We start from the raw sequence: 24,261 nt of genomic DNA, 5'->3' as shown, positions 1-24,261 counted from the left end.
CCTCCAATGAGCTCTCGCTTGACACTACGGAAGTCGCAAATGACGGTGTTTTGGGGTCAGTGGAATGGATGCTGCAGGCATTTGGCTTGGAGCTGTCGTTGAAGTAACCGATTTGTCTCAGTTCGTTGTGTCACTGTGGTGCCGACTGCTATTCAAAGTGCTGCTGCAGATGTAATAAAATGCGCTAGAGCCATACGCCGATCACGACCGTACATTCCTGTGACCACCGGTGCCAGCAATCATGTACAATGGTTACATTTCTGCCAAGTCCTTCTGCAGTGTCACAGAAGGAACATTTAGCTTCCCAGAGCCCTGTTGCACGTCATCGTTCAAACTCAAGTGAGGTGTTGATAATGCTGTCTTTGTCGCCTTAAAGGCATTCTTCACTATCGTCAATCTCAAAGGTAACTAACACTCACAACCTTAACAACGTGTATTTAAAGCAAACCTGATTTACATCGCCTTAGTGGTGTTACTAGTGCCACTCTTATACGACTGGCGCGAAATTTGAGTAAACATCATCTTTCAGACGTAGACACACGACTACCAACTTTCGTTTATGTTGCGCAACTCTTTCTTAATGTTGCAATTTTTTTCTGTCAGTGTATTTGGAGAATCCATTGGAAGGGAATCATCTAGTAAAATTATTGGTTTGTCTATTTCCTTATTATGTACACAAGGAAATTTCTTATAGGTGTTGGATAAATGAACTGTTAAGAAACAAAGTGTGTATACCCAAATCGAAGTGTAAGGAAGGCCGATCACCCTGTTCTGGTGATGGGAAATGGGGAACATCCTGGAACAGGGACCAGTATCCAGGATGTAACGTTTCCGCAGTAGGCCAACGTACGAACAAAATTATTCCTTTTACGCAAACAACATCAATGAGAGAGTGATTATTGGATGAACAGCAATCGGGAGATGAGGAACAGATGAAAGTGGTAGTTGGTTGGTTTAGGGAGGAAAGGGACTAAGCTGCTGGGTTATCAGTCCCTGAATAGTAGTAATAAGTACTGTGGAAGATAGACAAATAGACATTTATGTAGATCCAGGGGGTGAAATCTATTTGGTGTTGCAACAACTAATAGACTCTATTAAAAATAAAAGTCATTCTCCTATATTACCAGTACCTGAAGTACATGCTTCCGGGATCACTGGGACTAAAGGCAGAGTAATTAAAGAGGAAACGAGACAGTCATTATGTACAAATACTTTTAGGTTCAGGCAAACTCTACTAGTAGTACCTAATGTAAATTTACATATAGTGTGAGGGATTGATTGGTTGATAACATTTAAAGGAAAGATTTAGACAGGAATCTGCTACATTGGAAACATGAACAGCATCATTATGGAGTTCCATTTAAGATAAATCACTCACTTAATACAGAATACAAATGTATAAATGTTTATTTAATAGCAAAGCTGAAACTGTCAGTGAGGAAGAAAAAGAAGCAACAAGTGAGATAACAAATGATCTCTTGCATCACAAAGTTTATCAATACCTATTAACAGAGATACAGAAGGAGGAACTACGTAATATTTTGCAAACTTACGTTGTATTTTTGGATAAACTGGGAGTGATTGGAAACTGTGTACCAATTCAAAATTAAAGATAGAGAACTGTTCTTTTGTAAACCATATCCACTCCCCTTCGTTTTAAGAATGGCAATTCAAGGCGCAATACATAAAATGATCGAAAATAATATTACAGAAAGATGTCTTAGCATTCACAGAAATCCATTACTATGTAAACGTAGGCTTCCGCGGCCATTGTCACAGTCAGGCTACAGCCTGAGAAAGGCGGCTTGCAATAGTTTCCGAAACGTTGGAATTTTACAGTAGACAATGCGGCCTCAAACCCAGAAGAATTTTATTGACTGAAATCCAATACTAGTTGTAAGAAAAGCTACTGGAGGGGTTAGTGTTAGATGCATGTAACAAAATAAACACACAGATACAGAATGAGATCGTCCTTTATGTATCGATGATTAGTTAATAAAGTTTGATCATGGAAGATGTTGTAGTTCAGTGGAATTAAATACTAGCTATTTGCAAGTTTATCTACATGGAGAATCGAGAAAATTTACAGCATTTGTATGTCATGGTAAATAGTGTCAATTTCGAATTTTACTCTTTGGACTGAATATCTCAGTTTTGGTATTTATACCAGTTAATAATACAAGTACTTGAGATTTTGAAAGTATCAGAAATCTGTGAAGAGCACTGGTTTTTGAACATGGTTAAGACTTTAAAGAAATCCTTAGGAAATGACTAGTGAATGCTCACTTCAGAAAGGAAGAACTCAAATTCCTGGGACATCTGGTTGGTAAGAACCACAAAATTTAAGGTAGTTGCATTTCTTTCTGGGATTAGCAGAATTTTATCATGGATACATACAAGGACAACCCATAAACGATCCTAGATTGTTATCCTTATTGAATCAGAGATCAAAATGGATACAGGATGAAGGAATATCAGAAACATTTCAAAATATTAAGCTATCCTGGGTGAATGTACCCCTATTGAAATACCCAAGATCAAATGAACCCTTCAGCAAGCAACCATTGCAGCAGAATATGGAATAGCATGTAAACTGTTTCACGAGGAATGGGATGCCTAATACAGGAGAATATAATACAATCTTTTTGCGAGATGTAGCTTAAATAAACACGAGCTAATCTACACACCAACTGAAAAAAAATTACTTGCAATTACATAGAATATTAAAAAATTTCAAACATTAGTTTGTGGGGTCTAAATGATTCATTTAAATGGACCATCAAGCTCTAGCATTCTTAATGGAGAGTCGAGTGTTGCATAATGGCTATTGTGATGGGTCTTATTCTTGCGAGAATATCATACAGAAATCATTTAAATTAAAGGCTCATAAAATGTAATCCCAGATGCATTATCTAGGCTACCCCTATGTATGAATGACATGAACTGCACTAGTGAACCAGGGGTGATTTTCACTACACATTCTCTGTCATTAAATTACAATAATGATGAAGTACGAAACCCAGCAACAGCAATGAACCAAGGTATTAAATGGATATCTATGTTAGTCATAGAATAAGGAACACTAAACTGACACTACAAACAACAGAGGATAAATCCCTGCGGTTGTAGAAAGTGGATACTCTGTTCTGGAGGGCAAAAGAAGGTAAGTCAATGTGGAGGTTGTGTACTGCCCAAGCAGCAGTGAATGATTTTAATTTGATTTATTCACAGAGGCAATGGGCATTATGGTATAAAATTGTATACAGCAGAAAAATAAGAGAAGTCTTAAGCAGCTGTAAAGTGTGACAGAATGTGAAGGGAACTAATGTAGGTGCACCTTTTAAGTTGTAACCCATAATACTTTTGAAGCCAATACACAATTTAACTACAGCAGATTTCTTAGGTCCACTGCCTCGAAGATTAAATGGGGTGATGTATATTTTTGTACTAATAGAATGTTGGCCTAAATATATTAAAATTTACCCAATTAAACAAGACAATACACCTTCAGTAATACACTGTTTACAAGAGTATTTTTTTTAATACAGGAAAACCACAACAACTATTAACCATAATGGCCCACTATTTATCAGGGAAGGGGTGAGACATGTGCTATTTCAAAATACCATCTGCAATTCAGTCCGTGTGATAACGTTATGGAAGTCATAGGAAAATTACGCAGGACATATTGCCCAGGAAGACATACTACATGGGCGCAACTAATTTCAGAATTTCAAGTAATAATAAATGAGTTGCCCCATATGGCTACAGAATTATCAACAGTTGAAATTACAGATAAAACTTTCATTGGGGAACCATTACTAAAATTATGTAAATGATCATCTACACCCAATAAAGATTCAGCTGAAATACAAAAGAGGGTCGAGCAGTGTTTGCAAAAAGATGATGATTTAAGAGTACAAGTTAAACAGTTACACATATACTCCAATATTTAGTATAGATGAGTTGATTGTTGTTAAAAATCATCATCATAGTTCAAATATCAAAAATGAAATGTGCCAGGGAAGGCACCAAAGTTGTTCTTCTATGAAGAGCTTGCAAAATTGTCTAAAAGCATATTTGTACATATTGTTGTTAGCTTAATGGACTCTTAAAAACATACAGTCTGACTGTAAGACATTCATATGCAATCGATATGTCATCATCTACAATTGTGTATTACAGGCAGTTCATCGAGTTCGATCTATCTTAGTGCGTTATTCCAGTAAATACATCAACAAACAGAAATCTCTTTCACAAACCTTCAACGTGAAAGGAGAAAAAGTCCACTGACAAGACGTGATCCACAGTTAAAAGGGCACTGATTAGATGTACCCTTTCAGCACGAGAAATATGGCGCTGATGATCATACAGTACTACAAGTACTTTGAAGAATGAACCTATGAAAACCCTACGGATCGACTACTGAGCTGTTTCACCTCTCAACAGATATAATCAGATAACAGCTCAGAAAGACCTACAGTTGGTTACAGGAAACAGTGATTAAAAAAACCATAGTCACCCTTTGTCATAGAAGAAAAGAGTACAAGACCCGCTCAGTTAGTTAGAAATTAAGAAACAGATGTGGATATCCTCACACTCGTTACTGCATGAACAAACTCAATTCAATTATTCGCTCCTTTTAGACAATTTTGGAAGCCCTACATAGAAGAACAACCTTGGTGCCTTCACTAGCACAGCAAAAAATTTCATTTTGTGCATATCTCTATTCCAGCGTGTGTTAAGTTGTAGTTATTGTAAACACTGTACCAATGAATTTTGCACATTCTGTCTTAATCAATTTTGTACATCCATACGCAATTTATGAAAATCATCAACAGAGATAAGTTCTACAGTTTAAGTCCAAACTCGATAGACTCATTGCTTGGTTCTCAACTCTGGAATGAGCCATGTAATAGAAAATGCGCTTATAGCTCGAAAGAAACCTAACTATGTCGTACAATAGTAACAAAGTTTTGACACAAAGCTAAATTGTGTTCCGTTTGATTAATACAACATACAATGTTTCACCAAGAACCCACAGCTGAATCAATTAAAATTAAAGCTGTTCAAGTCTCAATATCAGAAAGACTCATATTATGCCATTTGAAACAGGGTGACGACCTGTTACCACCAAATATAGATACTACTAATCATACACTATATGAAACACACAGCTCCTTGGGGTCTGGTTGGATAAAAACATAAAATCGACTCAACATATGCATTAATTAATGAAATTTCAGTTCAACATGTTTTGCCATTAGAAGCATCTTTCGTTGCGTTGATCTAAAGAAAAGCGTCCACTTTTGCCGATTCCAAATCTCTGTTGTCTTACACAGTTATCTTCTGGAGCAATGCACCTACACTAAATAAAGTATTTATTCAGTGGAAATGTGCAGTAAGTATATCGTGTGAAGCATACAACTGGAAATCTTGCAGAAGACTTTTTAATTATTTTGAAATCCTTACACTCACTTCCTAATACATTTATCCCTTAATGGGTTTTGTTGCTGATGGTAAAAACCAGTTCCAGATGAGCTGTAATTTGCACAGTATAAATACGAGACATGAAAACAATTTTCATTTATAAGTTACCCCCAGTCTATAATTCAGAATGGAGTTATGTACTCTGGTGCAAAAGCGTTCAACAGGATTATATGTAACATAAATCATGGAATTCGGAATCTCCACCGATTCAAAATAAAATTAAAAATATGTCTCGCTAACTGCTTCTCATACACATTACCTGACTACCTACATGAATTCAAGGATTAAAAATGCCTGTTAACTACATGGCAAGTAGAAATATTCACTGAAAACTGCCGGGGCAAGTAGTAACACAGAGCAAACATAGTTCGTATTGACAGATGTAGGTAACTATTTTCTTTGAAAAACACCACTGTAATCAGATAAACAGCAGCTGTTTAGTATAACTGAGGAAATATCAGCTTCTATAAAAGTAGCTCTCAACAGGGCGTAATGAGGCGTCAGAAGGGACTTTTGAGGGCTGTGTTGACAGTTAACTGGATCATCATTCTGCTATTTTATCTTTGAAATTAAAAATATTTGTTATCTACCAACTTAACAAAATTAATGAAACAGCTGCTACTATACAAGCTGCTGGTGGTTACTTAGATACACTAGGCAAACACCCTCCTTTCACAATACTGCTTTGTCAATATTTTAATGAGAACACAGATAACTTTCAAAGAATAATGAGTGTTTTCAAATTACAAAGTTGAAGATCAGTTTACAACAAACATGAAACCGTTTACAAGGGTTTTTTGAACTCTCTACAGCTCCTAATCGACAGTGACGTGGTTTGGAAACAGAAGATCTAACATTAAATGTTTTCTTTATTATTTTCCTGTCACACCGTTTCCATTTAAACTGAGTTGTTTGGCTCAAGCCAAGCTCAGAAGTCACTTTAGTAGCAGTGTTCTCTTTCTAGGAACTAAAAGCCTTTTTTAATGTGCCCTTGTCTCTCTTTGTTTTACGATTATATTCAGAACACCACGTTTAGCCAGGTACTATGGATGCTGTAAAGACACTCAATACTGTAGGCTATAGCTGAAGTTTCCGTAAATGGGTTCCGGCACATTACCTTCATTACTATTCCTGGAGAGTAAATACAACAATACTTGGACACTCTGGAAGCCCACCAAGCTTCAACAGATGTCACAGCAGAAATGAAAAGAAATGCACTGTGCTACAGATTAAATCAGGGTAAAAGCTCTGTAAATAAGGTACTTACATAAAGATGAGCAAAAAAGCTATTTGAATCATTACACCACTTAAAACTTTTAGGGGAGAATGAAAATAAACTCATAAGTTTAAAATTAAAAATGATATCAGGTGGTTGGTTGTTGGTTGGTTGGTTTATTTGGGGGAGGGAATGAAACAGCGAGTCCATGGGATCCACCGGATTAGGAAAGGATGGGGAAGGAAATCGACCGTGTCCTTTCAAAGGAACCATCCTGGCATTTGTCTGAAGCGATTTAGGGAAATCACGGAAACACGGAAAACCTAAATCAGGATGGCCGGAGGTACGTTTGAACCGTCGTCCTCCCGAATGCGTAGGGCGACCAACTCTCCCGTATTTTAGCACCCTTTTTTTTTTAATTCTCCCGTCTCCCTCATTGTCCGCCTGTTTCTTCCGTATATTTCGTTTAGTGATCGCTGTTATAACCCGTGAGGTACTATCGATAGTTGGATCCTTTCATAGAGATATCTCGAAAACATTTCTAACAGAAATCGATAGTATTCTCGATTACTGAAAGTGTCAGCAATCGAAACAGATGAACGTTAGCGCCAAATATTTCGATTTGTGCTAACTTCTCGGTTTTTCCGTGATAGCTGTTGTGAAGTATTCGTGTATACAGGATTTTCATTTGCTTTTTAAGTGAAAGGGTTTTCATTATGTGCTCTCGTCGTGAAAATGATGTGAAAACTCCACGAACCATGAAGATGAAGTACTTGTGTGTTTACATGAAGATATGGAACAATATTCGTGGTTAAAGCCCATGGCCAACAACGTAAATCGAGCTTACTGTGTGCTATGAAAGCGTGACTTTAGCATCGCTCATGGTGGTAAAGCTGACTGCAGCCATCACTCTTCTACAGAACTACACAATCGGAAGGAAAGAGACGGAAAGGCGAATTCAAATTTATTTAAATATTTTGTCAACACCAGCAAGGACATGAAAAACGTTGCAGGTGAGCTAGCAACAATTTTTCATACAGTGAAGCATAATATCAGCAACAGAAGTATGTATTGTGCAAATAAATTATCGAAGGACAATTTTTTAAATTTGCTCAGGAAGATAAATGTTGTTGTGGTCTTCAGTCCTGAGACTGGTTTGATGCAGCTCTCCATGCTACTCTATCCTGTGCAAGCTTCTTCATCTCCCAGTACCTACTGCAACCTACATCCTTCTGAATCTGCTTGGTGTATTCATCTCTTGGTCTCCCTCTACGATTTTTACCCTCTACGCTGGCCTCCAATACTAAATTGGTGATCCCTTGATGCCTCAGAACATGTCCTACCAACCGATCCCTTCTTCTAGTCAAGTTGGGTCACAAACTTCTCTTCTCCCCAATCCTATTTAACACCTCCTCATTAGTTATGTGATCTACCCATCTAATCTTCAGCATTCTTCTGTAGCACCACATTTCGAAAGCTTCTATTCTCTTCTTGTCTAAACTATTTATCGTCCATGTTTCACTTCCATACATGGCTACACTCCATACAAATACTTTCAGAAACGACTTCCTGACACTTAAATCTATACTCGATGTTAACAAATTTCTCTTCTTCAGAAACGATTTCCTTGCCATTGTCAGTCTACATTTTATATCCTCTCTACTTCGACCATCATCAGTTATTTTACTCCCTAAATAGCAAAACTCCTTTACTACTTTAAGTGTCTGATTTCCTAATCTAATTCCCTCAGCATCACCCGATTTAATTTGACTACATTCCATTATCCTGGTTTTGCTTTTGTTGATGTTCATCTTATATCCTCCTTTCAAGACACTGTCCATTCCGTTCAACTGCTCTTCCAAGTCCTTTGCTGTGTCTGACAGAATTACAATGTCATCGGCGAACCTCAAAGTTTTTATTTCTTCTCCATGGATTTTAATATCTACTCCGTATTTTTCTTTTGTTTCCTTCACTGCTTGCTCAATATACAGATTGAATAACATCGGGGAGAGGCTACAACCCTGTCCCACTCCCTTCTCAACCACTGCTTCCCTTTCATGCCCCTCAACTCTTATAACTGCCATTTGGTTTTACAAATTGTAAACAGCCTTTCTCTCCCTGTATTTTATCCCTGTCACCTTCAGAATTTGAAAGAGAGTATTCCAGTCAACATTGTCAAAAGCTTTCTCTAAGTCTACAAATGCTAGAAACATAGGTTTGCCTTTCCTTAATCTAGCTTCTAAGATAAGTCGTAGGGTCAGTATTGCCTCACGTGTTCCAATATTTCTACGGAATAAAAACTGATCTTCCCCTAGGTCGGCTTCTACTAGTTTTTCCATTCGTCTGTAAAGAATTCGCGTTAGTAATTTGCAGCCATGACTTATTAAACTGATGGTTCGGTAATTTTCACACCTGTCAACACCTGCTTTCTTTGGGATTGGAATTATTATATTCTTCTTGAAGTCTGAGGGTATTCCGCCTGTCTCATACATCTTGTTCACCAGATGGTAGAGTTTTGTCAGGACTGGCTCTCCCAAGGCCGTCAGTAGTTGTAATGGAATGTTGTCTACTCCCGGTGCCTTGTTTCGACACAGGTCTTTCAGTGCTCTGTCAAACTCTTCACGCAGTATCGTATCTCCCATTTCATCTTCATCTACCTCCTCTTCCTTTTGCATAATATTGCCCTAAAGTACATCGTCCTTGTATAGACCCTCTACATACTCCTTCCACCTTTCTGCTTTCCCTTCTTTGCTTAGAACTGGGTTTCCATCTGAGCTCTTAATATTCATACAAGTGGTTCTCTTTTCTCCAAAGGTCTCTTTAATTTTCCTGTAGGCAGTATCTATCTTACCCCTAGTGAGATAAGCCTCTACATCCTTACATTTATCCTCTAGCCATCCCTGCTTAGCCATTTTGCACTTCCTGTCGATCTCATTTTTGAAACGTTTGTATTCGTTTTTGCCTGCTTGATTTACTGCGTTTTTATATTTTCTCCTTTCATCAATTAAATTCAATATTTCTTCTGTTACCCAAGGATTTCTACTAGCCCTCGTCTTTTTACCTACTTGATCCTCTGCTGCCTTCACTACTTCATCCCTCATAGCTACCCATTCTTCTTCTACTGTATTTCTTTCCCCCATTCCTGCCATTTGTTCCCTTATGCTCTCCCTGAAACTCTCTACAACCTCTGGTTTTGTCAGTTTATCCAGGTCCCATCTTCTTAAATTCCCACCTTTTAACAGTTTCTTCAGTTTTAATCTACAGTTCATAACCAATAGATTGTGGTCAGAGTCCACATCTGCCCCTGGAAATGTCTTACAATTTAAAACCTGGTTCCTAAATCTCTGTCTTACCATTATATAATCTATCTGATATCTTTTAGTATCTCCAGGGTTCTTCCATGTATACAACCTTTTTTCATGATTTTTGAACCAAGTGTTAGCTATGATCAAGTTATGCTCTGTGCAGAATTCTACCGGACGGCTTCCTCATTCATTTCTTTCTCCCAATCCATATTCACCCACAAGTTTTCCTTCTCTCCCTTTTCCTACTCTCGAATTCCAGTCACCCATGACTATAAAATTTTCGTATCTCTTCACTATCTGAATAATTTCTTTTATTTCGTCATACATTTCTTCAATTTCTTCATCATCTGCAGAGCTAGTTGGCATATAAACTTGTACTACTGTAGTAGGTGTGGGCTTCGTGTCTATCTTGGCCACAATAATGCGTTCACTATGCTGTTTGTAGTAGCTTACCCGCATTCCTATTTTTTTTATTCATTATTAAATCTACTCCTGCATTACCCCTATTTGACTTTGTATTAATAATGCTGTATTCGCCTGACCAAAAGTCTTGTTCCTCCTGCCACCGAACTTCACTAATTCCCACTATATCTAACTGTAACATATCCATTTCCCTTTTTAAATTTTCTAACCTACCTGCCCGATTAAGGGATCTGACATTCCACGCTCCGATCCGTAGAACGCCAGTTTTCTTTCTCCTGATAACGACGTCCTCCTGAGTAGTCCCCGCCGGAGATCCGAATGGGGGACTATTTTACCTCCGGAATATTTTACCCAAGAGGACGCCATCATCATTAACCATACAGTAAAGCTGCATGCCCTCGGGAAAAATTACGGCTGTAGTTTCCCCTTGCTTTCAACCGTTCGCAGTACCAGTCCTGCGAGGCTGTTTTGGTCAGTGTTACAAGGCCAGATCAATCAATCATCCAGACTGTTGCCCCTGCAACTACTGAAAAGGCTGCTGCCCCTCTTCAGGAACCAAGCGTTAAATTGTTTTGTTTAAATTTCTTTTTGATTCCATAGACCAAAAAATGAGTGGCTCCTTGTAGGTGTGAAACATAACAGAAAACATACAAACACGCTTAGAACACATCTATGTAACACATATTTCAGTGCACTGTTAATGTATTGAATTTACTCCACAAATGAGTCTTATTAATTTCATTGCACTCTTAAAAACCTGCTCTCTGCTTGAAGAGCTACCTCAAAATATGATATATGAGTGAAAGTAAGCAAAGTATATCTTACTTTTTATGTTTACATCCCCATTGTCATCCAGTTCAATGAAACGCGTATGACTGTGTAGCTGAAATTCACTATGACTAAATCTCCCTTATTCTCTCTTATAATCATGGTCAGATTTTGGTCATCTCCCTTAAACCCATGATCAAATGTTGGTCTCCCTATGAATGCGAGTCCAGTGTGTGATATCATGTGGCACTGACGACATACGAGATACTACAAAATAATGTATATCATTTTCTGGTGGCGGTAATCAGTCCTCATTACCTCACACATGAGCATAGTTTTAACCTGTCGTAAGGATCTCGCGCACCTATTACACCACTAGTATGAAAACAATAAAATTAACGTTTGTAGAGGAATTTTCCCACATTTATGACTTCACATAAGAGCACACTACATTTTGCTTGAGATGATCACGTAATGGTAAGTGAGAAATTTGAACTGCTTCCTAAACGTAGACGATTAGTGTTATTACTAATCATTTTGCATCCTGTGTGCAAGGATTGTATATTACTCACGAGAAAATTTCAATGTTATTTAATAATTTGATTCAAATGGTTGCAGTACCACACATTTTTGGAGACCTTGACTAAATGACACACGAGAAAATAATCCAGAGTAGTGTAACGGAAATGGCAAAGCAAGCAAATATTAGAACTTAGCTCGCTGTTTTCCTGCCACAGCTGATGAACATTTTACTTTCCAGCGCCATTCATGTTGCTGTCACAGTGAAATGAAGTACACAATAGATGGGCAGAAATCTATCGCGGGCATGAGTATTATCGAATCCATTCAGTCGATATGGTGGCTTCTCCTACGAACTGAGAAATAATGGACAACTGCGAGTAATTAGGCTGAGTGGTATTGGACTCATATTTCAGATATGACAAAAACGCTTCCACTACAATGATATACGGTAACTGTATTTGGAAAGTGCATGTAACGATTTCACATAAGTCGTTTCGCATTTCGTATCAGGCGGAACTGCCCTATCATATTTAGATCCTATTGATACAGTTTCAAAAGAAACAAAAACGGCAATCATTTTCCTGGCAGTGATTCACGAACAAAACACTTTAGTTGCTATTGGTTCACCTTGCAAAAGCTGACTGTTGTTTAGTTTTCGGCTCCTACGAATATATCCAAGTTTCGTCCTCCGTTACGCTGTTGTGTATTTTCTCGGTCGTATTTTCGCGTATTTGCTTTCACTAATAGTCACTCGACTTTTCTGAGATTCAATGAAAATACGCGTAATTCTTCGAGAACAGATCTTTTCACCGTGAAATCGAATATACTAGCCTTCGTCACGCCCAAGAACGCCTCTATCTGGGTAAACCTCTCGTAGATCCCTCGAACAAAAACCGTGCCCAGTTCTTGGAAAAAGGCACCGGTCACATCCGCTTACAATAAGATAGCACAAATGATCCACAAACCTACCGTCCAATATCTCTGACATCAATTTGTTGTAGAATCTTATAACATATTCTGAGCTCAAACATAATGAGGTATTTTGAACAGAAAAACCTTCTCAATGCCAACCAGCACTGATTTCGAAAAGATCGATCATGTGAAACGCTACTTGCACTCTTCTCACATGGCACACTGAAATTCTTGGATGTCTTCGTTATGAGACAGACTGATTGCAGCTTGAAACATAAAGTCTTTCGGAAGGCTACACATACCGACAGATATTTGCATAAGGATTCCAATCATCATCCACAACAGAAAAGAAGTGTAATTAAAAGTCTAGTGGACAGAGCTAAAGAGATTTGTACGCCCGAATACCTGGACGCCGAGTTAAAAGATCAAACGCTGACTTTTGAGATGAATGGGTACTCTAGTACGGAAATAAATAGACTTTTGCGTCCGAATAACAGGAGGCCTAAGGACAACGATAGTACACAGCGATGGAAGAACACGGTCTCTGTACCCTTCATCAAAAAAGTAACGGATCAAATCTGCAAGATTTGAAGGTACATAAAGTTCGACCGCTTTTCAGATCAAAAAATGGTTAAAATGGCTCTGAGCACTATGGGACTTACCATCAGAGGTCATCAGTCCCCTAGAACTTAGAACTACTTAAACTTAACTAACCTAAGGACATCACACACATCGATGCCCGAGGCAGGATTCGAACCTGCGACCGTAGCAGTTACGCGGTTCCAGACTGAAGCGCCTATAACCGCACGGCCACACCGGCCGGCTTTTCAGATCAACTAAGAAAATAGGTCAAGCACTTGGTTCCGTTAAGGATAAACGTTCCCGTGAGTCTGCAAGTGGTGAATACAAGATTCCGCGTACGTGTGGTAAGGTCTACATCTGAACTACAAATAGAAGTGTGACTACACTGTTGAAGGAACATAAAAGTTTTTGCCGACTAGGGAAAACAGACAAGTCAGCCGTGGTGGAACATGCTCTTCAATCTGGTGATCACGTAGAGAAATTTTCGGAAACTGTAGTTTTATTTACTATGACGAACTATTATCCACGGCTATACAGAGAAGCCATCGAAATATATGAACACGACGATAATTTTAGCAGAAAAGAAGAAGCCATGAAACTCAGCGATATATGGACAGTGGCGATACAGAATCGATGAGAAGCTTTTATCTTTGACGTACTATGATCGATAGTTATATTTTATGTATGACAAGGTTTATCTCTGCTATCACGTGAAATACAGACCACGACCACTTTCAATTGTATTTAGGCCGCTCTTCGACGTCCGACTCGTCAGTCGAAAAGACACAACCAGGAGCACCTCCGAAGATGTCCAACGTAGCTTTGAAGGAAACGTCAGGGATAGAGGAGTTCCATGGAACACGGCCATAGAACCTGGAAGAATCCTCAGCAACTGAACCATACTGAAAGCAAGGCAAGCAGGTAGATGCAGTGATTCTTGATTTCCCAAAAGCAATTGACTAAGTACCACATCTACGCTTATTGTCAAAACTTGTGATTGGGTTGCGAACATTTTGGTAGGGAGGAAACAGCACGTTATATCGAGTGGAGAGTCATCATCAGATGTAGGAGTAACTTCGAGCGTGCCCAAGGGAAGTGTGTTGGGACCCTTGCTGTTGTTACTGTACACTACTGGTCATTAAAATTGCTACACCAGGAAGAAATGCAGATGGTAAACGGGCATTACATTTTCACGCGATTTGGGTGCATAGATCTTGAGAAATCAGTACCCAGAACAACCACCTCTGGCCGTAATAACTGCCTTGATACACCTGGGAATTGAGTCAAACAGAGCTTGGATGGCGTGTACAGGTACAGCTGCCCATGCAGCTTCAACACGATACCACAGTTCATCAAGAGTAGTGACTGGCTTATTGTGACAAGCTAGTTGCTCCGCCACCACTGACCAGACGTTTTCAGTTGGTGAGAGATCTGGAGAATGTGCTGGCCACGGCAGCAGTCCAACATTTTCTGTATCCAGAAAGGCCCGTACAGGACCTGCAACATGCGGTCGTGCATTATCCTGCTGAAATGTAGGGTTTCGCAGGGATCGAATGAAGGTTAGAGCCACGGATCGTAACACATCTGAAATGTAACGTCCACTGTTCAAAGTGCCGTCAATGTGGACAAGAGGTGACCGAGAGGTGTAACCAATAGCACGCCATACCATCACGCCGGGTAATACGCCAGTATGGCGATGACGAATACACGCTTCCAATGAGCGTTCACCGCGATGTCGCCAAACACGGATGCGACCAGTGTGATGCTGTAAATAGAACCTGGATTCATCCGAAAAGATGACGTTTTGCCATTGGTGCACCCAGGTTCGTCGTTGAGTACACCATCGCAGGCGCTCCTGTCTGTGATACAGCGTCAAGGGTAACCGAGCTGATAGTCCGTGCTGCTACAAACGTCGTCGAACTGTTCGTGCAGATGGTTGCTGTCTTGCAAACGTCCCCATCTGTTGACATAGGGATCGAGGCGTGGCTGCACGATCCGTTAGAGCCATGCGGATAAAATGCCTATCATCTCGACTGCTAGTAATACGAGGCCGTTTGGATCCAGCACGGCGTTCCGTATTACCCCGCTGAACCCACCGATTTCATATTCTGGTAACAGTCATTGTATCTCGACCAACACGAGCAGCAATGTCGCGATACGATAAATCGCAATCGCGATAGGCTATAATCCGACCTTTATCAAAGTCGGAAACGAGATGGTACGCATTTCTCCTCCTTACACGAGCCATCACAACAACGTTTCACCAGGAAACGCCGGTCAGCTGCTGTTTGTGTATCAGAAATCGGTTGGAAACTTTCCTCATGTCAGCACGTTGTAGGTGTCGCCATCGGCGCCAACCTTGTGTGAATACTCTGAAAAGCTAATTATTTGTGTATCACAGCATCGTCTTCCTGTCGGTTAAATTTCGCGTCCGTAGCACGTCATCTTCGTGGTGTAGCAATTTTAATGGCCAGTAGTGTATGTTAAAGACTTTGTACGCAATATTAATAGTAAAATCAGTTATTTTGAAGATTAAGCTGTTATCTGTAATGAAGTTGTATCTAAAAGAAGCTGTATAAATGCTCAGTCGGATCTTAGTAAGACTTCGAAATTGTGCAGAGTTTGGCAACTGCTCTAAATGTTCAGAAATGTAATATTTTTCACTTCGCAAAACAAAAAAACACAGTATCCTGTGACTATAATATCAATGTGTCATTGTTACTATCGGCCAACAAACAAATACCTGGGAGTAGCGCTTTGTAGGGATATGAAATCGAGTGATCACGTGGTCTCAACCGTGGGTAAAGCAGGTTGTAGACTTCGGTTCATTGGTAGAATACTGGGGAAGTGCAATCAATCTACAAAAGAGATTGCTTACAGATCACTCGTGCGACCGGTTCTTGAATAGTGCTGAAGTGTGTGGTACCCGTACCACATAGGACTATCAGGGGATATTGAACGTGTACAGAGATGGGCAGCACGAATGGTCACAGGTTTATTGCATCCTTGGGAGAGTGTCACAGAGATACCGAAGGAGCTGAACTGGCAGAATCTTGAAGACAGACGTAAACTATCCCGAGAATATTAACAAAGTTTCAAGAGCCAGCTTTAAATGATCCCTATAAGGATATACTAAAACCGCACAGAGGCTTTCTAACAATCAGTCTTCCCGCGCTCCATACGCGAATGGAACGGGAAGAAACCCTAACAACTGTACAATGGGATGTACCCTCTGCTATGCACCTCACGGTGGTTTGCAGAGTTTAAATGTAGATCACGTGCCCGTCTTCTTGCTCACAGCAGCGGTGTTTTTCTGGAGCAACAACGGATTCTGGTCGATCGTCACGGAACTCATCGCTGACATAAACGCGACCACTACGAAATGCTGCAAACCAATTGCGAACAGTATTTACTGAAAGTGACTGATCTTCAAAAGTCGAAAGAAGCGACGAAAGGCACTGTTGCTAAGTCATCGAACAAAAACCTTCACGCTAATTGTAAATAAACTGCTGGCTCAGTTTCAGAGCTGTTATTGTTTTGACAATAACAAACGACAAATTTGAAAACAATGGCACTATCATGTGCAACAGTTCGTTTGCAACAATGAGCGACTGATTACAGCAATCCAACGATCAACCGCCTGATCGCTCGTAATTCGCAAGCAATCTAGTGACTCGGCAATGTGTATGCCATTAACTGCTCGTGGCTGCGATTCACAGTCATGTAATACTGAACACGTACAGTCATTTCATCTCTCCCTCAGACAATTTACAACAAGAGTTGTGGGAGCCAGCAGAATTGCTATTGATAATACTTCTGCACACACAGTGAGACTGCAAAGCCATTGCGTACTACATTATTTCAAAAGTGTTAGTTACGAGCAGAACAGTAAACCATTGCTAAACGAAAAGGCAGACGAAGCACTATGAAGATCTTCGGTCGCGCCGAACTTGGGATGGCGGGCGAAGTGGTTCGTCTGTAAAATCAGAGCTCGTTCGGCAGTCTCCGTGGGCAGACATATTGTCTGCCGCGGTCGGTATCAGTTAAGACTTAATTAGCAATGCCTGGTTTCGGGACATATAATTGAGAACTAGTTGAGAGTAATTACGCATACCGCAGCTCATTATTTTTTTATCTCCTGTGAAAGTGAGAAGAATGTAAATTACTCGTGACTCGTAAAGTGGACTACAATTGTGAAGTTCTTCGTACTCCACTAACAAAAAGGGAATGGCAATCCGTTAAAAAGAAATTCAAAATTTATTTTTACGTTACCAGTTCCCCGTTAACAGTTTATTACAGCCTCATGAAAACAGACTCACGACATATCTTATGTGCTGTTTTCTGCGCGGTTCAAATGGCTCTGAGCGCTATGGGACTTAACTTCTGAGGTCATCAGTCCCCGAGAACCCAGAACTACTTAAACCCAACTAATCTAAGGACATCACACACATCCATGCCCGAGGCAGGATTCGAACCTGCGACCGTAGTCGTCGCGCGGTTCCAGGCTGTAGCGCCTAGAACCACTCGGCCACCCCGACCGGCTTCTGCGCGGGAGACAACAATTATAGAAGACTGCATATTGGTGAACACTATTCAGTTCAAAATGGTTCAAATGGCTCTGAGCACTATGTGACTTAACATCTCAGGTCATCAGTCCCCTAGAACTTAGAACTACTTAAACCTAACTAACCTAAGGACATCACACAACACCCAGCCATCACGAGGCAGAGAAAATCCCTCACCCCGCCGGGAATCGAACCCGGGAACCCGGGCGTGGGAAGCGAGAACGCTACCGCACGACCACGAGATGCGGGCCGAACACTATTCAGGAATAATGTATTCCACTCCGAGCGGTGGAAGCAACTAGGCACACTCTCTCTCTCTCTCTCTCTCTCTCTCTCTCTCTCTCTCCCTCTCTCTCTGGTCGTGGGTTGTGTTCAAAAAATGAACAGCATAGAAACAGAGGTGATGACACTTTCTGCAGGACCTGACTATCATTACGCAGGACAATGCTCATGCACGTACAGTGCAAGCTGTTACTGATTTGTTTGACTAATGGGGCTGCTAAGTGCTATACCACCTACTGCATTCCCCTGACTTAAGCCCTCGTGAGTTCAACTCGATTTATAAACGGAAGGAAACACTTCACGGCATTCGCTTCAAAACTGCTACAAATTCGTCGGGCACCAGACCGCGCCGCTCGAACTGTCAACACAACTGGCACTGCTAAGAGTATCCTACGACTTCCACATCGCTGGCAACGGGTTAAACACAATGCTGGTGACTACTCTGAAGGTCAGTAAAACTTTGAAACACGTATTTATTTTGTACGAGCTGTAAATAATGAAGGTCAGTAAAACTTTGAAACACGTATTTATTTTGTACGAGCTGTAAATAAATAGTTGCCACTATTAAAGTACCAACACTCGTACATTTAAACTGCAATGGTTATAAATTCAAGCCTTACAGAAGAATTCCAGGAACTGAGGAACATGGATGGCGATGCTGTAGCAAAAATTCGCTGTGTTCTGTTAAATTATTTACAGTAGACGGCGAAAACTTATTTTTCCGTTTGGAAGGCACTCATGACCACACAACAATGGCAGAACACTTGATAAACAGATGAATGTTATCGAATTTTCTGAAAACAAAAGACGAAGCTTTGGATGAAAGACCATCAAAGCTTCTCTGAGTTTACCTCCATGTTTTCGATGGCCGGACTTAATAATTCACATATGCTATGATCTGAAGACGGCAATATAACTTTGCTGAAACTAAGGATATAAACTAGTATATCAACTGTGGTCTAGGACAGCACTTCTGTTTTAGAAGCTTTTTTTACATTAAAATGTAATGCTTATTTTTTAAAAAAAAACATGTTACTATTGAACACTAAACGGGCATAATTAGTATAGAGAATAATTTGCCTATATTAAAAACATAGCAGAGTAAAAGTTGTTCCTAAAATCACGTTATTCCTAAAATTAGCTATACATCATTCACACTACCAAAGATTGTGTACATGACTTAAGACACGTCCCTTAAAGAACTATTGATTTTTAAACTTTCACGAACATTTTTTTCTCTGTATTTCAGGTGGCGAAAAATAAGAACACTTGGTTTGGTTTCGATGTACAAAGACCAGAACAGTAAACAGAGGTTAGTGGCTCCCATTACATATTTAGCCTAAGATACTTTTACGACGTCCCTGACGTTTTTGCTGACCTTGTCAGTATACAGGCACAAGACCAAAATCTCACCAAATTTCCCGATCACGCAACTGAAAATTACATTGATGACGAAGAAGATGCGGTATTTCCTCCTCACATTTGGATACCTAATTGAGCAGACTGCGCTTCCTTGTGCAGAAGCTTGTCAAAGCTTTAATTCCTGTTTCAATGTTTCGCGTGAATATCCTCACCCATGCATATTCAAGTTTGGGAAAAGCCTAACGCATGAACAAACTAATACCTACATAAGAATTAACTCTGCAAAAAATGGTAACATCGTCAGAATGGACGCAAAAATCAGGAAGAGGCAAGCTTCCCTACAACAAAAATTAAATTAACCGGCCGGTGTGGCCGAGCGGTTCTAGGCGCTTCAGTCTGGAACCGTGCGACCGCTACGGTCGCAGGTTCGAATCCTGCCTCGGGCATGGATGTGTGTGATGTCCTTAGGTTAGTTAGGTTTAAGTAGTCCTAAGTTCTAAGGGACTGATGACCTCAGATGTTCAGTCCCATAGTGCTGAGAGCCATTTGAACCATTTGAAAAATTAAATTAACTCAGAAGTGGTGAAATTGGTAACTGAGAATTTATAAAGTGCGTTTTATATAAAGCGATCGGGAGCAGAACATAAGATAAAACAAATGCAGTTTTCAGGAAATATTTTTGTACGTGAAATTTGTAATGAAGTTTTTGTGTTTATGTATAACTTGTTTTGTTTTGTATCTTGTTTATTGGTCTAGCATTTACAGTATTCTTTAAGACTTCTGTAAAAAGAAATTGAGGTTGCGGACTTGCTACGTTCAGATTTGGAAGAGGTTGGAGAGTGTGTGTAGTTGTTCCGCCACAGCAGGTGGAAGTTACCGAGTTCGTCCGTGCCGATCAGGGGGCGGTTTGGGGAGAGCGGCCGCTTTCGACTGTTTCGTTTTCCACCAGCGGGCACAGAGCACAGAAGTAAGTTCTACGATCTGCGCAGGCAGGTAGAAGTTGCCGTGTTCGGGAGCGCCGGTTCACACGTAACCAGTGGTAAGCGGGCTGGACTGTGGTGGGGCAACCTACCTGCTATTCGGCTTACTGGATCGGGCAGACTACATTGTGTTATTGAAAACATCATGAAGACACTTTTAGTCACTAAATCACTCGTCACTTGACTAAATCTGCTTTCTTTGAACTTCCTCGCCGGCCGCGGTGGCCGAGCGGTTCTAGACGCTGCAGTCTGGAACCGCGAGACTGCTATGGTCGCAGGTTCAAATCCTGCCTCGGGCATGGATGTGTGTGATGTCTTTAGGTTAGTTTGGTTTCTAAGTTCTAGGGGACTGATGACCTCAGATGTTAAGTCCCATAGTGCTCAGAGTCATTTGAACCATTTGAACCATTAGAACTTCCTCGATGTACTCCGTTAACCCTATAAGGTAAGGAACTCAGACCGCGCAGCAGTACTCAAAAAGAGGACGGACAAGCGTAGTGTTTGGAGTGCCTTCAATAGATCTGTTACATCTTCTAAGTGTTCTGCCAATAAACCATTCGCCTTCCCCGCAACATTTTCTGTGTGTTCCTTCATATTTAAGTTGTTCGTAATTGTAATACCTAGGTATTTAGCTGAATTTACGGCTTTTAGATTAGACTGATTTATTGTGTAACCGAAGTTTAAGGAATTCCTTCTAGAACTCATGTGGATGATATCACACTTTTCGTTATTTAGGGTCAACTGCCAATTTTCGCACCATTCAGATATCTTTTCTAAATCGTTTTGCAGTTTGTTTTGATCTTCTGATGACTTTGATAGGCGATAAGCGACAGCATCATCTGAAAACGACCTAAGACGGCTGCTCAGTTCGTCTCCTAAATCCTTTATAAAGACAAGGAACAGCAAAGGGCCTTTAACACTACCTTGGGGAACGCCAGAAGTCACTTCTGTTTTACTCGCTGACTTTCCGTAAGTTATTTGTATTGTATTTGTATTTTAACCGGGGATCTAGAAACGACGGAGAGGCTGCGTCGCCGCCGCAGCCGCAGTGGTCCACAACCCCACGACGACTACCGCAGTCTACTTCACCCCTCCGCCGCCCCACACCGAACCCAGGGTTATTGTGAGGTTCGGCCCCCAGTGGACTCCCAGGGAACGTTTCACACCAGACGAGTGTAACCCCTATGTTTGCCGGCCGGAGTGGCCGTGCGGTTCTAGGCGCTACAGTCTGGAACAGCGAGACCGCTACGGTCGCAGGTTCGAATTCTGCCTTGGGCATGGATGTGTGTGATGTCCTTAGGTTAATAAGGTTTAAGTAGTTCTAAGTTCTAGGGGACTGATGACCTCAGAAGTTGAGTCCCATAGTGGTCAGAGCCATTTGAATTTGAACCCCTATGTTTGCGTGGTAAGGTAATGGTGGTGTAGGCGTGCGTGGAGAACTTATTTGCGCAGCAATCGCCGACATAGTGTAGTTGAGGCAGAATAAGGGGAACCAGCCCGCATTCGCCGAGACAGATGGAAAACCTCCTAAAAACCATCCACAGACTGGCCGGTTCACCGGACCTCGACACAAATCCGCCGGGCGGATTCGTGCCGGGGACCAGGCGCTCCTTCCCTCCCGGAAAGCCGTGCGTTAGACCGGGTGGGCTTCCATAAGAACTGTGACATCTCTGACAGGAAATCACGAACCCAGACGCATAACTGAGACGGTATTCCGTAAGCATGCAATCTGATTGCAAGTTGCTTGTGATGTGCGGTGTCGAAACCTTATGGAAATCTAGAAATACGGTATCAATTTGAAATCACTTCTCGATAGCACTCACGGCTCATGTGAGTAAAGAACTACTTCTGTTTCACAAGAACAAGGTTTCTGAATCCATAATGACTCCACGTCAACAGACTGTCCTCTCCGGGGTTATTCATAATGTCCGAACGCAATATATGTTCCAGATTTCTGCTGCATATCGACGTTAATGATATGGGCCTTTGCCTTTCTCGAATATCGGTGTGACCCGTGCAGCTTTCCAGTCTTTGGGTATGGATCTTTCGTCGAGCGAGTGGTTTTATGCGATTGTTAAGTATGGAGCATCAGTATACTGTTTCCTTTTGACTGCCTCACGCTGTACTTCAAAAGGTGTTCGAAGTTACCTGTATTTCTGTTGGACAATGTTTCGGTTTGGGAAAATAAGTAATTTTGATATCCAAGTAAATTTTGCTGTCGCTGCACCACGACGCAGCACGGAACCAAACACAGTCAGGAGGCGGAGGTGTGCCGTCCACAGTGGAAATATTGCAAGAAACTAGAACGTGATATTTAAAAACAAATGAAGTGGACGTCGTGATTTTATCTCGACACAAAATATTATGTTGTGTGTGAATACTGATCGCTCAGGGGGTAGATAATTTTTCTAACGTTTGTTATCATTATTATTATTATATAAAATACTGAAGAGACTGTCGATTGCAAAGAGTAATGATTACAGACCACACAAACAATGGACATTTAATCTGAAGAAGAACTGTGTTCAATTGTCTTCTTTTATCAATTCGCTCTCTTTCTTCTATGCAGTGTGAGAAGTCGGACATATTAGTTCGCTGCTGTTGAATGTAAGCTCATTTGTACTATTAATCTGATAATATTTTAGTTTCATGTTATTGTCACTTTTATTTGTAAGAGGTGAGACCTATCTCACTTCCTTTAAATACCAAGATTCTGAGTAATTTTCAGCGCAACAATTGCAGAAGCCGCTGAAGTCCTAGACGCCATTACGTGGCAATCGTAATTCATAAAACTCGTGGAAGCGAAGAATTCGCCCGCTAAAATTAAAATAAACATTTTCTTCAAGGCCGACGGAAGCAGCAGAAGCAGACGTAGTTTTAAGATTTTCATTTTCAGTTCTTGGCCGAGATCTAGACCCACGACTCAGACAACAGACAGGCTGTTAAAAGTGGTAAGACGTAATTCTCTCGCGCGTGTGTAGGCAATTGCAAATAATAATCAAAGATCTCACACTCGAGAAGAAATATTTAGCCGAGTCAAAAATACCAAAAGATTATTTCAGTTCGTAACTTAAATATAACGTATTTCAAGATTAGTTCGTGAACAATAAGTTTGCTCAGGATCAATCTTTATTAATCAACTGATGTTTAAAAAAAAGTAAATTCAAATCTCAACCATTTTAATGAGCCCACCACGTCAAACAATTAATTAATTATCTTCTATATATATATTTTTTTAATTGTTGCGCGAGATAAGTAATTTGGATCTCCAAGTAAATTTTGCCGTCTCTGCACCACGACGCAGCACAGAACCAAACACAGCCAGAAGGCGGAGGGTAGCGGCAGTAATTATTACTGTGTTGCGCAGTCGTGCTGTACAAAGACTGACTACCGGTACTGCTGTAGGTCAGAATTCAGAACTCACCTCGCGCAGCTTGTTGGTGACCCACTCCTTAATTTTGGCTGCCTTTGCTTCGACTTGTTTCGCGTCCTGAAGACGTAGCTGCCTCTGTGAACACAAGAGAGTACACCTAAATCAGTATAAGTCAGCAAAAGTACATCCTATGACGGAGCATCGTATTTTAGAAATAGTTTCGACCAGAAATTATGCGGCATATGCTTCTCTCACGAATCATATCGAAAGCTATTGGTCTTCACCCCCATGTGCAGCAATACTTCTTGGCTTCCGAAAAGCATTTGACTGTGTACCACACTAAAGGTCATCAATAAAACTACAATTACACAGGGTATCAAGCGAAATTTGAGACTGGACTGAAGATTTGTTACTGGGGAGTCAGCGACAGGAGCAGTAGTAACTTCAAATGTGCTCCATGGAAGTGCAATGGGACCAATGG

General features: G+C 40.7%; 1 protein-coding gene across 1 annotated transcript in view; it reads right to left on the bottom strand.

The window, feature by feature from the left end:
• Positions 1 to 24,261, bottom strand: part of LOC124550940 (uncharacterized protein CG43867) — a 396,962-nt gene that overhangs the window by 176,908 nt on the left and 195,793 nt on the right. The window contains exon 3 of the mRNA XM_047125748.1: positions 23,832 to 23,915. Within this exon, the coding sequence (XP_046981704.1) occupies positions 23,832 to 23,915 (84 nt within the window). The remainder of the gene's footprint in view (positions 1 to 23,831; positions 23,916 to 24,261) is intronic.

The sequence above is a fragment of the Schistocerca americana genome, chromosome 9, assembly GCF_021461395.2.
Source record: "Schistocerca americana isolate TAMUIC-IGC-003095 chromosome 9, iqSchAmer2.1, whole genome shotgun sequence".
In the NCBI taxonomy this organism is placed as follows: Eukaryota; Metazoa; Arthropoda; class Insecta; order Orthoptera; family Acrididae; genus Schistocerca; species Schistocerca americana.
Note: the sequence above shows the minus strand (reverse complement) of the source record. Positions and strands in the feature narration are given on the sequence as shown.